The following is an 18,226-nucleotide window of genomic DNA, read 5'->3' as shown; positions in this document are numbered from 1 at the left end:
TATATATAAAAAAAACAATTTTTTTCCTCAGTTTAGGCTGATGTGTATTCTTCTACATATTTTTGGTAAAACAAATCTCAATAAACATATATTGATTCGTTTGCGCAAAAGTAATATCATCTACAAAATAGGGGATCGTTTTATGGCATTTTTATTATTATTTTTTTACTAGTAATGGGGACAATCTGCAATTTTTATCGGGACTGCGACATTATGGCGGACACAGCGAACAATATTGACACGTTTTTGGGACCATTGGCATTTATACAGCGATCAGTGCTATAAAAATGCATTGATTACTGTAAAAATGTCACTGGCAGGGAAGGGGTTAACACTAGGGGGCGAACAAGGGATTAATTGTGTTCCCTGGGAGGTGATTCTAACTGATCTGTCTCTTCCCCCCTCAGAGAACCGGAAATTGTGTGTTTACACACACAGATCCCGGTTCTCCGTGTGTCAGCCGTGATTACAGGAGCCCGGCAGTGATCGTGACCGCCGGGCACTCGCATCAGCACCGGGGGCGAGAAATGGTGCGCGCGCCTCCAGTCTCCACAGGGCGGACCGACGTTACATAATGTTGCTTCACCCAGCCGTGCCATTCTGCCTCAGTACAACTGTGGCTGCTGGTCGGCATGTGGTTAATCAATTTATTGTGTGTGTTCTTTTTTAGACCTAATTCATACCTATGCATTTTTTTCAGTTTTGCAGAAACACACTACAGTCCATTAATATGGTTTCATCTGGGACACGTTCACGTGCATTTTATGGAGAGGGCCAGGGACTTTCTTCTGGCTTTTGGTTCCATAGACTTTAGCATATCAAAAACATGTATTGAAAAATGCAAAATGCATCTGGAATATGCAAACTGCAACCTGCAAAGGTGTGAACCAGGCCTTACTGTATATTGTTGTTATTTTGGGCTCCCGAGTCTTATACTGTGGCAGTGTTCATTTAATGCCTGGTATACCCCATGAAATTATTGGACGATCATACTTTTTTTTTGCATGCTAATCTCATATCGAAAATAAAGAGTTTATTGAAGTTATGAAAATTCTCGTACAACAGAATAAAAATTCAGAACTAATGTAATATGTTTTAGTGTATTTGTATTGTATTTTCAAACAACAATTGTACTGATTACATGAAAATCATACGATCTGGTATTGTACAAGAAACATTTTTGTGCTTGTTCCGATCCGATAATATCAGATGAACGTTCAGATTATCGCACAATCGCTTTGAAAGCAGTATTTTTCATTTGATTTTCTGATCGTGTATATGGGCTTTAAGGTGTTGTGGAAGATTTTAGATGTATTTTTATATGTATTGTCATAAGAGTCCCCCTGTGTTCATTCTCCCCTAGCCCGCTCTAAAGAGCTGACTGAGGCAGACTGATGCTGATTGTGATCCATTAGGTAGTGGATAAATTCCTGGGATTGGAAAGAGGTGTTTGCGGAGTGGGGGTATGTCCGCCAGCGAAAGGGCTCCTGTACATTGTACAGACAATCGTCTGGGGGCATATGCTTGCTCTGCAAGGATTGGTTGTGGGCGGATGTGCGCTCATTGTTTCTGCTGTGTCTGATCACCACATGGAGATACGCAGCGCACATCTGTGGATAACCTTCCATCCACAAGGAGGTGTAGAATAATCCAGGTATACATTGTTCCAGAGAAGGAATTAAGGATTTCTATCAATGGAATTGTAGTCATCGTTCATTGGTTTTGTATGGTTCGCATCATTGAAAGCATTTAGTCAGTTTGCTAGTCTATTTGAATGTATACTTGTCCTTAAATGATCATTCACATCCTGTGTTGCTGCTGTGAGGTCACAAGCTTTCTAGGAGGTGTTTAGCTGTTGGAGGCAAACCCTCCAGGGTGTGGTTTCCTGTTTATGTGTAAATAAAAGAACCAGGCGAACGACCCGCAGGGGGAGTCAGGCTGATGGAACTGAGAACATAAGAAGGATGGTCATGTCTGTTCATTTGGATGAGTGGGTTGAAAGGTAAGTAGTATTATATCATTAAGATGGAAATGTTATTATTATTAGAAACAGGAGATTTGGCTGTGTGCTCTGCGTACGGCCAAAATTTCACAAAACATCAATGGCGAGCCAGGCAGGAGTAAACAGAACCTCCTTTTGCAATTGGATCATTAAGCTATGTGATGTGTTGGGGAGGTTCTGCTTTGCAAAAAGGACAAATTTTTCGTCTTTTTGAGATAATACTGGAAGTTTGATTGTGTGCGTATGTGTGTGTGATTTGGATAAGCTCGAGTGTATGTGTAAGAAACTGTATGCTGTATAACAAGTTTGTAATGCATGTGAGAAATGGATGAATTTTGATTTTTACCTATGTATGGGACAAGTAGATTGAGTTTTGTAGAACGTTTAACTGACTATATTGAAGTTGTGTAAGAAACTGAATGATAGATGCTGGAGAATTCAATCACCCAAGTAAATGCATTTCCAGTATGTCCCATTATGCTACTTGTTGATATGGGATGCTTACTTAGGCTGGATTCACACCTATGCATTTTTAGTGCTTTTTGAATTTTGTTATTTTTGTGCAATTCCAGCAGAATTTTGGCCCTATAATTACACAGAAATCTCATATGCATGAGGTTCTAATGTGATTCGGAAATGTATTTCATGTTTTTTTTAAACCTGAACGCTCGTTCCAGGCAAAGCAGCAGCAGCAGCAACGCCTTGACTACTAGGGATGAAATGGTATCAAAAACGCACAGGAGTAAAATTGCATCAAAATCTCTCTCAAGTCATACAACATAATTGCACCTCAAATCGCCTCAAAAGCGCATCCCACTAGTGTAAACCAGGCCTAAATGTGGTGCAGTCAGAGTCCATGCAACGAATTAGGCAATCTTCTCTCCATAGACTGTAAATGTCCAGTACAGAAAGATCTGTCAATCCTGCTAAACAATGCTAGGTGACTACAGGAAGCTAGTCCTGAGACGGTAAAAGCCGCATTAATAATGTAGCAATCTAGCAGTGAACATTTAAATCATTTTATCTTCACACAGAACAGCTTCCTATAAATCAACTCAGCCAGGCAGACCAGTATGAGGGTGAAGTCCATAATAAATCCTTTTAATGTTTTTGCTAAAGGCTTATCACCAAGCATGAGCCCCAAAAGGATCAAGCTGAGCTAATGTAACATAATTGGATACGCAAAAGTATAGCTGCAAAGTGCAGAAACCTGCTGTTCAGAATTCACTTTGTGCAATGAAAAATAAGTAGTCATGTAAAGTAATTTATAATTATTATTATTATGTAAATGCAGGCTTATATACGTGTCTTGCAGGGCGTTATTGTAATTGAAATAATAAATGCTGAGGTGATATGGTAGTAGAAATATGCTTGAAGAATATGCATTGTTTGTTCTGGTATAAAAGTATCACAGACATATAAAACACATCACCGCTGTTCACACACAACAGACTCCCCAAGTCCAATAGGACAATATTTTATGGTATATTGACATTGCTTTTTCATGACCTGTTGTAAAAAGTATGGAGGAGGCCATTGTTGACATCTCCATCTGAAAATGCTAGTTCCCTATAGGTCATGCTTGCAGGGGCGTAACTATAGGGGGTGCAGCAGTTGCAACCGCAACCGGGCCCTGTGATGCAGAGGGCCCATGCAGCCCCCTCTACATATGGCCAGCAGCAGCATAGGCAGCTAGGGGTACCAGTGCACCATGCACATGGGTGGCTGGAGGTGGAGGGTGACTAGCAGAGCTCCATGCTCGACTATCGCACTGGCTGCTCTTTAGTTGTGCATTCCCTGCATGACCTGTGTCCTTAGCTGGCTCCTCAGAGTACCCCTCTCCTGTTCCATGCATTGCCACTCAGTCTGATGTCTGTTCTCCCCAGCCAGACAGGGACAGTCCCCCAATGGGGCACCTAAAAATTAAAAAGAAAATAATAAAAAAAAACTACTGATACCAGTGGTGGAACTATGGGGCTCACAAAGGTCATACCTGTGACCACGCCCTGGAGTTCCACCGCCGGACTCGGAGGGAAGGGCCCTGGCTGGGGTTCAGGGGGGCCCTTCATGGTTTCTTGCATCGGGGCCCTGAAGGTTCTAGTTACGCCACTGCATGCTTGGCTAAAGGCTTCAATTGTTCCTAGTTTACTGCCCCTAAACATGTATGCACGTCAGGAAAACTGACTTCACTTTTACTTGATCTGCATGCTTGTTCCAAGTCAGTGTCTCAGAAAGAACTAAAGCCAGAAACAGGAAAATAGCATTTAGTATTTAGATTAGTAATGGTAGCTCTTGTATTTCTTTAAGTACACATTACTTAGATACCCATTTATACTTAACTTACCCATGTTCTTCTTCCACTTTGTTCCTTCAGGAGTCAAACCCAGTGTAAATCCGGGCATAGATGCTGCCAGTTTCTCCTCCTGACCTGCTCCTGTGATAGACAGAATGGTCCAATGCTGGGATACATTCCATCTTTTACAGGTGCAGGTCAGGAGGAGGCAGGGCTGTGTGTGGCGGCGAGCAGAACAGAGACAATTGTAATGTAAGCTGTAACAGCATGCTATCGGCGCTCTGTGATCCCAGAGCTCTCCTCTTCTTCCAGTCATGATCCGGCCGCCCTCTCTCTTCCTCTGCCCAGGCGAGGCTGCAATGGTGGGCACAGTGTGGCTGCAATAGTGTGCAGTGGGCACAGTGTGGCTGAAATGGGCACAGTGAGGTTGTAATAGTGGGCAGTGTGGCTGCAATTGTGGGCACAGTGTGGCTGTAATGGTGGCACAGTGAGGCTGTAAGGATAGGCACAGTGAAGCTACAATGGTGGGCACAGTGAAGCTTCAATGATGGGGCACAGTGAGGCTGCAATGATGGGGCACAGTGAGGCTGCAATGGTGGGCACAGTGAGGCTGCAATGGTGGGCACAGTGAGGCTGCAATGGTGGGCACAGTGAGGCTACAATGGTGGGCACAGTGAGGCTGCAATGGTGGGCACAGTGAGGCTGAAATAGTGGGGACAGTGTGGCTGAAATAGTGGGGACAGTGTGGCTGTAATAGTGGGGACAGTGTGGCTGCGAATGTGGGCACAGTGAGGCTGCAATGGTGGGCACAGGCTGCAATGGTGGGCACAGTGAGGCTGAAATGGTGGGCACAGTGAGGCTGAAATGGTGGGCACAGTGAGGCTGAAATGATGGGCACAGTGAGGCTGCAATAGTGGGCACAGTTATGCTGCAATGGTGGGCACAGTGTGGTTGCATTGCTGGGCACATTAAGGCTGCAATGATGGGCATAGTGAGGCTGCAATGATGGGCACAGTGAGGCTGCACTGGTGGACACAATGAGGCTGCAATGGTGGGCAAAGGTTAGGCTGCAATGGTGGGCAAAGGTGAGGCTGCAATGGTGGGCACAGATGAGCCTGCATTGATGAGCACAGGTGAGGCTGTGCTGAGGGGCACTGATAAAGAAGTTAATATTTTTGTAACTTAATTCTGCATAAAACATTTAAGTGTAATTTCATGGGATCAAGTATGAGAACGCGTTTAGGGGCGGGGCAGGGAAGGGGTTGGGTGGGGCAACTGTTGGCGAGTAACACTTGAGGCCTGGCTAGTAGCTCAGGACTTGAAATTTTGAGCATTGCAGTAAAACATGCTTGTTATACTCACTGTGGAGCCTAAGGGGTTAATCCTCTGCACTGTGTAAAAATGCTGTTTGATCCTGTCTTCTCTGATTGTCACCTTCTTCTACAGCCCCCAATCCATCTCCTGAGAAAACAAAGCCTTGGGGGCACTCTGCACATGATCAGTTTAGTTTTTATTGCTAGAGAGTTTTTTTTTGTTTTGTTTTTTTGGGAGAGTGCATGTGATCAGCAAAGGGCCAACCAGCAATGTCCAGACAGAGGGTCAGGGGTCCTGCAGCCTTAATAGGACAGTCAGAGTAGAATGAAAACTCCTCCAACAGGTTGTAACCAGACACATAGATAGAAGTCACAAGACTGCTATATACTGCTGATGAGTAAAAGTATTTTGCAGTTTATTTTTACTAAAATAATTGCATTTTCATGTTCTGTGTACTGTGGGAGACCAGATATAGAAAATGCAGGGTCCTGGGTTTAGTAAAACTTTAAGCTCCTTGTCAGATGTTGTCAGAGATTACATAGGGTTGATGATGCTATCATCTCCTTCAGGTGACATGGTTCAGGCCTGGCAATTGGCTACTTAGATTCACACAGAGGGAATGTGATGGAGGTAAGTATAATTGGGTCCAGAAGTGGACTAGTAAGAGTCTTCCACTATGTCTTCAGGCTTCCCACTTATATTTTAGTGGTCTTTTAAAGTCAAACTACATGACATTTGAAAAAAAAAAACAGACATTTGATAAATTCTGTGTTAACACCACTGCAAGATGAATGTAAACAATGAAAACACCACATATTTTAAAAGAACTAGGTTTAATTTCCCTCTCTAGCGAAGAAAGTGAATTCTTGTTTAATGGTGAGATGTTCAGATCAATAACAGATAGATAGAAACTAATATGTAGGTAAGCACCTGATACTCTAAAAAATTACATGTCTGTGTCTACCAACTGAACTCTATCAATTTAACCCAGAGTACCACTTAAATACAGAAGAATAAATTATGCTTCTAAAGCATTATGGATAGGTTAGCCCTGCTCAGATATGATAGGACACAGACAAAGGTCCATAAACACAGAAACAAATATTCAAAGCCTTGTATGTATGGTGGCACCATAAAAATGTGTGTTTTCATTTAAAGGATCATAGAAAAAGGCTTTCTATTGTACATAAAATGCCTACTGTCAGGTAAGAACAAAGTAAACTTACAAAACAACTGAGCTACTAATATGTTCTGAGCCAAAGTGGCAAAGTTTGTTTGAGCAAGTGTCCAAGTGTCAGGGGTCCCTTGGCAGTCATTTATATTGGTCATTGTACAGCATTTTGTGGTTCAGTAACTACAGTACGTATAAGTATTTGATTTCCTAAATGTATGCCATATCATTACTCAGGAATTCTAAAATTTTCAAGTAAAATAATAAAGTATAATGAAATGACACAGTACCTTGTGAGGAGACCCGTTCCGAGCCAAGGGTGAAAGAACTTGTATGGGAAAGCCTTGTCCATATGTTTGGAAGTACTTAATATTGCCTAAACAAAAATTTAAAAAGTGCTTTATGAGCAACAAACCACTTACACATATAAAAATACTACTAATTATCATTACCATAACAACTGCATGTAAATTAAGCAAAAATCTGTCTGTACCCCCTTGCAGGAACTTTCTCTTACTTATATTATTTATTTCAGGTACTTATATAGCGCTGTCAATTTTCGCAGAGCTTTACATATACTTTCACATCACTCCCCGCCCTCAAGGAGCTTACAATGTAAGGTCCCTAACTCACATTCATACATACACATACTAGGGCCACATTAGACAGGATCCAATTAACCTTCCAGCGTGTCTTTGGAGTGTGGGAGGAAACCGGAGTACCTAGAGGAAACCCACACAGGCACATGGAGAACATGCAAACTCCAGGCAAGGTAGTGTCACGGTTGGGATTTGAACCAGTGACCTTTTGCTGCCAGGGGACTGTGCTAACCATTACATGACTGTGCTGTTCTAGTGGCAAGGTGTCAAAAGGATAGTAAGTAAAAATCTCTTGAATGGGGGTGAAGACAGCAAAACATTTTTAATAAAGTGGGGAAGGGTTAGAATATCTGAAGAGTTATATTATTTGTTATTTCATCCTTTCACTGAGACACATGTTTTACTTATTTCCTCTCCTGGATCAACAAAAATGCTGAATCAGACATCACACCAGACATCACACTAGGCATCTCCAGTGACAGGTACTAGGGGCACATATCCAGGATCAATAAGGCCTGTAAATTTGTTTTGTGTATGTTTTGAGGTTTTCGTCTTATGAGGAGGTAGAATTTTCTGGGGGTGTATGGTACACACTCATGACCCCTGCACTCTTTATGATACGCTCTTCTGCCTGCTGTGCTTTGTGTTTTACATACTCATGATCCTTGGAATCTGTATGCTATATTGTTCAGTACATACTGCCCCTGCTCTCTGTGCATTACATACTACTGACACTGGCATTCTGTACATTACATTCTCCTGAGCTCTGATTCCTAGGGAGTTGTGAACATAATTGCCTCCCTCTACCTGTCCTGTGGCTACCTGTCCATTATCAGGATCCAACAGTTGACCAACAAAACTCTAGGTTTTGGGGGGGGGGGGGGGGTGGGTGTGGTCTGGCTGCAGAGCGGAATGGCTGCATAATGGCACTGCTCTGTCCAGAAGGGAGAACCGAGGTAACTTCACAGCACAGGAGCCTGCCGAAACTACTCCCTGCTATACCCGCCAACATCGGGGACCGCTGGGGACCCTCAGGCAGTGGCGGCCCATCCATAGGGGGTGCCCGGGTGCCCCTCCTGTGTAGTCAACAAAAAAGTTTAAAACTGCCCCTTTAAGAAAAAACAAAGAAAAAAGTCCTTAAACTAAGTGCACCTTGTTTGGGCGCTGGACACAGAGCACTATGGGAAATGCAACGTCAATGCAATCACAAGATTGCAGACATGGAACTTCATTTGCAGGCTTTTTTCCTGCCTTGCGCCACTTTCCGAAGCGCTGAGTAGCTTCCGCCCGGCGCTTGTAATATCTATTACTACGGCCGGGCTGTTTGATTGACATCTGAGTTAGATGTCACTTCCTGTTTACTCTCTCCCGTTGCGCCCGAGAGAAAACCAAAAGTATAAGGAGCAGACTCCTCCATCGCCGCTGGAAGGAGACACTGCAGGAGAGGAGAGGACAACACAACCAGCAAGGTAAGTGCCACTGCCGTTGTGCTCCCCTGGAGGGGGGGGTGGGTGAAGACTGGCAGCCTAGTCTCAGCAGGGGTGACCCTATGGAGGGAGGTAGACTGATCCCCTGGATTGCTGGTCCCGGAGGAAGATAAACCTTCTATTAGAGTTAAGGTGACCAGACACAGCAGGAGGTAACAGAGTCCGGTCTTGGCTGACATCCCTCATTCTGTAGATGTGTCCTCTATGGAGGAGAAGGATCATGCATGCTTCCCAGTAGATTATCTCTGTACTGTGCCAGGCTCAGGTTAGCAGAGCTGTCCCTGACTTCCTTCCTCCTGTCCTATACTCATTACAATAAGAACAGGTGCTGAGCGCTGCAAGAGCCGCCACGGCGGCACTCCTCCTCCCTGTCATCTAGTCCTGCCACAAGTATAACTGTAAAGAGCTGCATGGATCAGGACTGTCCTACGTATAAATCTACACAGATCATTATAAAAGGGCAGTCCTGGGTACAAGATATATACAGAGCTCATTATATAAGGGCAGTCCTGGGAACAAGATATATACAGAGCTCATTATAAAAGGGCAGTCCTGGGTACAAGACATGTACAGAGCTCATCATAAAAAGGGAAGTTCTAGGGGAGTGGTAATTGTGCAGACGGGGGAGTAATTGTGCAGCCTGGAAGGGGGTAATTGTGCAGGATTTGCAAGAAATGCTATATGCCAGGCTCTGTGAGAAAGGCTATATGCCAGGCTTTGTGAGACATGCTATATGCCAGGCTTTGTGAGAAATGCTATATGCCAGGCTTTGTGAGACATGCTATATACCAGGCTTTGTGAGAAATGTTATATACCAGGCTTGTGAGAAATGCTATATGCCAGGCTTTGTAAGACATGCTATATGCCAGGCTTTGTGAGAAATGCTATATGCTAGGCTTTGTAAAAAAATGCTATATGCTAGGCTTTGTGAGAAATGTTATATGCCAGACTTGTGAGAAATGCTCTATGCCAGGCTTTGTGAGAAATGTTATATACCAGGCTTTGTGAGAAATGCTATATGCCAGGCTTTGTGAGAAATGCTATATGCCAGGCTTTGTGAGAAATGTTATATGCCAGGCTTTGTGAGAAATGCTATATACCATGATCTGTGAGGCTGAGCTATATAATCTGTCCTGTGATGCTGAGCTGTATGCTCCTGACACTATGAGTGGAAGCAAGTGAAATACAGAGGACGGAGTGGGTGGATTATATAAGGGGTGTGACTTATGAGAAGGGGGGATGGGGCCAATCAGGAAGGGATGGGGTCTGGCACCCCCCCATCCTAAAACTTCACCAGCCGCCACTGTCCTCAGGGACATGTCCAGGAAGAATTCTAAGGTGGCGCCGACTTCGGGAGCACTGCAGACCCATTTCTGCCTCTCCTTCCCCAAACTCATCTCTCCAAGCTCCTATGGATGACTCACCACCCAAGGAACAGCTCTGCTACTGTGCTCTTAATGTTGACAGGCACAAAAGTAGTGCAGACTCCCCTGCTCATTCTCCACTAAAGGCGCCTGTGAGTAAAAAACATATGGGAGATGATGGCTCTTTCACTAACCAGGAGGGGGAAGATCTGGTCTCCCTAGCATCCATCCCAGCCTCTAACAACCCAGTGTCTGAGCACTTTCTAAAATCAATGATTTTAACACTCCATGGGAATATACAGGCAGAATTCCGCTCCGCAGTCTCACAGGTCCACTCGAGAATTGATCATGTGGAAGAGAGCACAGATCAAATTGAAAGACAGATGGAAGAAGTTACTCACGCTTATAACAAACTGATTGATTCCCATTCTGGCCACGCAGAATAGATCAAATATCTTAAAGTTTTGTGGAAATTTTATGAGAAGTATTTTAATATGTACTGTCATAGTGCCTCCCAGTGTTAGTTCTACCACAGCCCGCTCTAAAGAGCTGACTGGGGCAGACTGGCGCTGGTTAAGATCTGTTTGGCAGTGAAAATCTCCTTGGGTATGTAGAGAAGTGTTTGCAGAGTGGGGATATGTCCGCCAGCAAAGGGCCCCTGTGCGATGCACAGAACAATCGTCTCGGGGGATGTGTTCGCTCTGAGAAGAAATTATCGGTTTAGCGGACGTGTCACCCCTGTATGCCTGATCAACATATTTGGGGTGCCATGGTGTACACCTGCAGATAATCTCCCATCCACAGAGACGGTAGTATAGTCCAGGTATGCTTTGTTCTCTGGACAAAGCAGAATAAGGATTCACAAACAAATGGTAAAAACAAGAATCGTGGTCAGGGGCAGAGCTCATGATCTCAAGCTTCCTGTTTCTAGATGAAGATAGCTTGCAGAGACAGGGTGCGGGAGACGGTACATGCTGCCCCCGCCCAGACACGCCCATAGGACTCCCTTAGTCATTGTAAATTGGTTGTTGTATAACTCCTCCTGTTTGAGGGAATGCCTGTGCTTGATTAGTCGATTGTGAAACCATGAGGCTCTATTGTTTATATGAATAAAGTTGGCTCCCAGGAAGGGATCAGGGCAGATGAAGGAGCAATGGAGCTAAGATGGTGATTATGTCTGTTTACTGGGGAAATGCAGAGACATGGTTTAAGATCCCAGATGCATTATACTGAAAGGGCACATATTAGTGTAGGTAAGATGGATTATACCATTAGACAAAATGGGTGCTTATTAGCGCAAAAAAGAGTAGGGTGGGTTTATCCACAACAATGCTAACGTTACAGACCTGGAAGATCGCCCCAGGTGGAACAATATTAAATTCAGAGGGATACCTGAAACAGTTAAAATTCAGACCTGGTTCCATTTATCCAGCAACTCTTCCTCAAAATTATTCCATCACTATCCCCATCTGATCTGTTAATTGATTGAGCACATAGGAACTATAAACCCAAGCATCTGCCTGTGTCCGTCCCAAGAGATGTGTTAGCCCGCATCCATTTTTTTTCACATAAAAGTCCAAATAATGAAACTCGCCACATCCGCATGCACCCTCCCTGATCCCTACTCAAAAGTTGCTCTTTTTGCTGACATCTCCTCCACCACTGCACAGAAGTGAAAGGAATTCTCTCCAATAACCAAAGCTCTTAGAGACCGCAACTTAGTTTACCAGTGGGGGTACACAACAAAACTCCTGGTCAGTTATTAAAACTAAGTTGTGCCAATGCACACACCAAAAGAAGGATATAAACTCCTCCACAAATGGGGCATCCCCATAGCGCCCCCCTCAGCAACAACGCTATGCAGGTCCAAACCCTCCCAGAATCCAGAGTTCCTGGTGTTCAGTTGGAAATACTTAGCTCTTACTGCCACCCAAAGGCACCCTCATGATTTACATCTAGCTACTCCATCTCCTGAATGGACAGCCACCTCTTGTTTCTCCACTCCCCAGGTTACAAGTGTGCTATGCACACCATACTGTTTTTTGTTTTTGTTGCTCTATTTACATCAAAATGCTTTGTTATTCAGCTATGTAGCTATTATGTTCTTTATGATGTCACCTATTTTGTTCATGCCATTTCTGCAAGTTTTTTGGATGGAGGGTTAGTGTGTGATCTACCGGGACATACTGCAGCCCCCTTGCTTTAACTCACATGCCACTCAACATTTGTTTTTATCTGTCCACAGAATATTTTGCCAGTACTGCTGTGGAACATCCAGGTTCTCTTGTGCAAACTGTAAACGTGCAGCAATGTTTTTTTTTTGGACAGCAGTGGCTTCCTCTGTGGTATCCTCCCATGAAATCCATTCTTGTTTAGTGTTTTACGTATCATAGATTTGCTAACAGGGATGTTAGCATATGCCAGAGACTTTTGTAAATCTTTAGCTGACACTCTAGGATTCTTCTTCACCTCATTGAGCAGTCTGCGCTGTGCTTTTGCAGTCATCTTTACAGGATGCCCACTCCTAGGAAGAGTAGCAGCAATGCTGAACTTTCTCCATTTATAGACAATTTGTCTTACTGTGGACTGATGAACAGCAAGGCTTTTGGAGATACTTTTATAACCCTTTCCAGCTTTATGCAAGTCAACAATTCTTAAGCGTAGGTCTTCTGAGAGCTCTTTTGTGCGAGGCATCATTCACATCAGGCAATGCTTTTTGTGAAAAGCAAACCCAGAACTGATGTGTGTTTTTTTTATAGGGCAGGGGAACTGTAACCAACACCTCCAATCTCATCGATTGGACTCCAGTTAGCTGACACCTCACTCCAATTAGCCCTTGGAGATCTCATTAGTCTAAGGGTTCACATACTTTTTCACCTGCACTGTGAATGTTTACATGGTGTGTTCAATAAAAACATGGTAACATTTAATTATTTGTGTGTTATTAGTTTAAGCAGACTGTGATTGTCTATTGTTGTGACTTAGATGAACATCAGATCACATTTTATGACCAATTTGTGCAGAAATCCATATCATTCCAAAAGGGTTCACATACTTTTTGTTGCAACACAATATATATATATATATATATATATATGTATATATATATATGTATATATATATATATATATGTGTGTATATATATATAAATACACTCTGCATTTAACATAGACTATATATTCAGTGTTTACTCGATATTCAGTCACTGCAGGAAGTGTACTACTATATATATATATATATATATATATATATATATATACTCTGCATCCAGTGTAGGCTATATCTACAGTGCATTTTGTGTTGTACTGTTTCTAATACCCTTCAGGCGGTATACACAGTATCTAATACAGAGTGTACAGCTTCTACTACACTTCTGGAGGTGTGCACAGTACAAAATACAGTGCAGCCATTGTACAGTTTCTAATACAGTGCAGGTGGTGTACACAGTATCTAATACAGTGTGTACAGTTTCTACTACTTTTCTGTTGGTGTACACAGCATACAATACAGTGTAGCCATAGTACAGTTTCTACTACTTTTATGGTGGTGTACACAGTATTTAATACAGTGTATACAGTTTCTACTATACTTCTGGTGGTGTATACAGTACACAATGCAGTGCAGCTGTAGTACAATTTCTAATACAGTGCAGGCAGTGTACACAGTATATAATACAGTGTGTACAGTTTCTACTACACTTCTGGTAATTTACACAGTTTACAATACAGTGCAGCCATAGTATAGTTTCTACTTCTTTTCTGGTGGTGTACACAGTATCAAAACAAAATATACATCATGTCCGGAAGGCACCCAAGGAGAGGCAGACACTCACAGGCCACTAAAAGAGGGCAAGCAGCCTCTGTGTCTACAGTCAACAGTGGTGGTCGTGGACATGCTGCATCCTCTGCAGGTGGTCGTGGAGCATGCTTGTCCTTTTTTTCTGCTGCAGGCCGTGTTATTGAGCTAGAACATGCAGAAGAGTTGATGGAGTAGATAACAAAGCTGTCCTCATCCTCCTCATCCTCTGTCACCCAGGCTCAGAGTAGTTTGCCTTCCAACGCAGCTGCCAAAGTGGCCTATTTCACTAGTTCCTTGTCCACAGTCACTCCTTCCTTAGCCTCACCATCATGCATGGAGGAGTACCCAGAATTATTTGACCACAGTTTAAAGCCCCAGACACACTATCAGATTTTCTGCTGATTTTTGTCTTCAGATTTACCAAAACCATATAATATGAGGTCAAACCTTAGGAGTTTCAATTTGTATGAAATCAGACAGGCCCTTGCACTACATGGTTTTGGTAAATCTGAAGACAAAACTCAGCAGAAAATCTAATAGTGTGTATGGGGCTTTAATGCTGCTGAAGGATGTGCAGCAATTTGAAGGCTCCGATGTTGGTTCCCAGGTTGAGGAAGGGAGTAACGTGAGCCTAGAAAGAGGGGGTGCCCAAGAAGGACAAGAAACTGGCAGTCATGTTCCCCCAGCTGCAGCATACTGCCAAGTTTGTTCTAGTGACGAGGAGGGAGGGGATGATGAGATCACTGACTGTACTTGGGTGCCTGAGAGAAGAGAGGAGGAGGAGGAGGCGGCACAACAATACAATGCCGCCTATGAGTGCCCCCTTGTGCCGCCTATCAGTGCCCACCTGTGCCGCCTATCAGTGCCCACCTGTGCCGCCTATCAGTGCCCATCCGTGCCACCTATCAGTGCCCACCCATGCCCATCTGTGCCGCCTATCCATGCCCATCTGTGCCGCCCATCCATGCCCATCCGTGCCAACTATCAGTGCCAATTTGTGCCACCTATCAGTGCCCATCCGTGTCGCCCATCAGTGCCGCCTATCAGCGCCCATCAGTGCCACCTATCAGTGCCACATATCAGTGTCCATCAATGCCACCTCATCAGTGCCACTTCATTGGTGCCACATCATTGGTGCTCATCAGTGCCGCCTTATCAGTGCCCATCAGTGTAGCCCCATCAGTGCCCATCAGTGAAGGAGAAAACATACTTATTTACAAAGCTTTGAAACTGAAACAAAAAAAACATTTCTTTTCAAAATTTTCGGTATTTTTTTATTTGTAGCGCAAAAAATAAAAACCGTAGAGGTGATCAAATACCACCAAAAGAAAGCTCTATTTGTGGGAAAAAATGATAAAAATTTCATTTGGGTACAGTGTAGCATGACCGCACAATTGTCATTCAAAGTGCGACAGCGCTGAAAGCTTAAAATTGGTCTGGGCAGGAAGGTGTTTAAGTGCCTGGTATTGAAGTGGTTAAATTACATTTTTTCCTTTAGAACTGTCATTTTTTTGTGGCACTGTTATAAACAAGGGAAAGATGCACTACCTTACAGGAATACTAAGGACACCCCCAGGCACAATATTTAAAGGAATAGTTCATTTTTATTGTTTCACTTTAAGCATTATTAAAATCACTGCTCCTGAAAAAACAGCTGTTTTTAAAACTTTTTTTCATTTATACATGTCCCCTGTGACAGGACCCAGGTCTCCAAATGCTTTTTATGGCAATAACTTGCATATAAGCCTTTAAAATTAGCAATTTAGATTTTTCACGTTCATGTCCCATAGACTGTGTTCAAGCAAATTTTTTGCCTGTTTGCATGTTCTGCTGTGAAAGGAATCGAGGGGGGGGGGGGTGTTCGGCTCATCCCTCCTGGAAATGATCACTACACTTCATTCCTTTCCACCAATGGAATACTACTCTACAGCTTCCACCTAAACTCTACAAGTGCACTTCCCACCAGGAGTCAATACACAAAATCTTCCACAGGTGGTATTTCACCCCAACCAAGCTTGCCTCTATCTTCCCAGATCAATCCCAAAATTGCTGGAGGCTGTACGATCAATCTGGTCCCCTTCACCACATCTGGTGGGACTGCCCAAAAATCTCTTCATATTGGTCAAAAAATTTAGAACTTTACTTCCTCTGTGTCATCTCATACCTTATCACTCACACCACAAATTGCTCTTCTGGGAATTGGTATCCTGGACCTCCCTCCACATCTCAGACTCTTCGTTTCCCATATCTTGTTTGCAGCTCGCACAACACTGGAAACAAAAACTTCCTCCCACACTAAGGGCCGGTTCACACAGCGGGCGATGCGAGGCGACACGACTCGCCTCGCCTCGCTCCCGCAAGTCGCCCCCGTTCTGTACAATGGAACCGTTCTGAGAGGAGCGACTCGAGTCGCTCCGACTCAGAAAAAAAGGTTCCTGTACTACTTCTGGGCGACTTCGGGGGCGACTTGCATTGACTTCTATACAGAAGTCCTCTGCAAGTCGCCGCTGAGCTCGCCGCAGGTCGCGGCGAGGCAAGTCGGAGACGCCTCGCCGCGCCTGCAGTGTGAACCAGCCCTAAAAGAAGTTCTCCTTAACAACCACTTTCTAATGGGATTTATATTTACCAAAGCAAACCTAAGACTTCCTGACAAACTGGGAACCTTAGATTAAGAACTGCAGGAGCTCCTCTATTACTTAAATTTTTCACAACCACAACACTTGATCCTGCCTTCCCGCACCTCATCCACAGGTCTCCCTTACTCACCCCACACCACCTACCAGTATTATGTCTCCCAAATTAAAACCACACAATTAATCTCTCCATATCTCAGCAACTCCACTTGATCTCGGCAAACTATCATAACAACACATATACCAAAGGAATTACAGAATCTTCTCATCGCAAAACAACTAATATACACCAGACAAGGCTACTCCGTATGTGATTGACTAATCCCATGCCCTTTCTACATAGACTGTTTGCTAGTAAAATTCCTCCACTCCTATTTGTGACTACTCTAAGGTGACATCCCTTTTCCATCCACTTGTCTTATAACCCCCCCCCCCCCACACACACACACAAACATACGTAGCTTACTTTTGTTATACTCTCATTGATTGTGAACTGTAGCGATCCTTATGTACTTATTGCTCACTTTGTGCTTATACTACTCATTTTAAAATGAATAAAACTCTAGGTCTCTTTACTATTGATGCAGTGCTAAAAACTGGAGAGAGGGTTTATGGATGCAGGATACCCAAAAGCACAAAATAAAAGGGCAGATAACCAAATCAGGCATACAGTCAGGTATATAAATATTGGGACATCCTTTTGGCTCTATACACCACCACAATGGATTTCAAATGAAACAAGATGTGCTTTAACTCCAGAGGGTATTTACATCCAAATCAGGTGAACGGTGTAGGAATCCGATTGAGCATGAATTTCACTTGCAAAGGTGAAAGGAAAATGACCCAAGAACAAGCAGGAACTGAAGGCAGTAGAGGCCTGGCAGAGCATCACCAGGGATGAAACCCAGCATCTGGGGATGTCTATGCGTTCCAGACTTCAGGTTGTAATTCACTGCAAAGGATTTTTAACCAATTATTAAAAAGTGAAAGTTTGATGGATGATTGTTAATCTGTCCCATTACTTTTGGTCCCTGAAAAGTGGGAGGCACATATACAAACTGTTCTAATTCCTACATTGTTCACCTGATTTGGATGTAAATATCCTCAAATTAAAGCTGAAAGTCTGCAGTTAAAGCACATCTTGTTTGTTTCATTTCAAACCCATTGTGATGGTGAATAGAGCCAAAAAAGATTAGAATTGTGTTGCTGTCCCAATATTTATGGACCTGACTGTAAGTCCTATGAGAGTGGTGTCTAAAAAAAATGGACAGAGCACAGCCAGGTCAATTTGTAACCCTCTAAGAGTAGTATACAGTGTTTCCTTGCACCAAGATCTTACCTATATCTCTCTGAGTCCTGAGTCTCTGGGATCTGCGAAAAGATCCATCTTCAAGGGACCAGATGACAACTTACCCCCCAGATTCTTTGCAACCCTCTTTAGACAAGAGTATTTCTGTTCTAAAGAGAATAAAAAGATGAATTCCCCTTGGGTTTTTCAGGCAGCAACAAGAAGCAGAAATGAATATGTAAAAATATATTGATTTTGTTTGTTCAAAGGGCATAAT

General features: G+C 43.4%; 1 protein-coding gene across 1 annotated transcript in view; it reads right to left on the bottom strand.

Moving 5' to 3' along the window:
* Nucleotides 1-18,226, bottom strand: part of LOC143975213 (cytochrome P450 4V2-like) — a 197,607-nt gene that overhangs the window by 135,494 nt on the left and 43,887 nt on the right. The window contains exon 3 of the mRNA XM_077477355.1: nucleotides 7,071-7,156. Within this exon, the coding sequence (XP_077333481.1) occupies nucleotides 7,071-7,156 (86 nt within the window). The remainder of the gene's footprint in view (nucleotides 1-7,070; nucleotides 7,157-18,226) is intronic.

Source organism: Lithobates pipiens, unplaced genomic scaffold, assembly GCF_037356315.1.
Source record: "Lithobates pipiens isolate NorthernLeopardFrog02 unplaced genomic scaffold, aLitPip1_a1.2 Scaffold_13, whole genome shotgun sequence".
NCBI lineage: Eukaryota > Metazoa > Chordata > Amphibia > Anura > Ranidae > Lithobates > Lithobates pipiens.
Note: the sequence above shows the minus strand (reverse complement) of the source record. Positions and strands in the feature narration are given on the sequence as shown.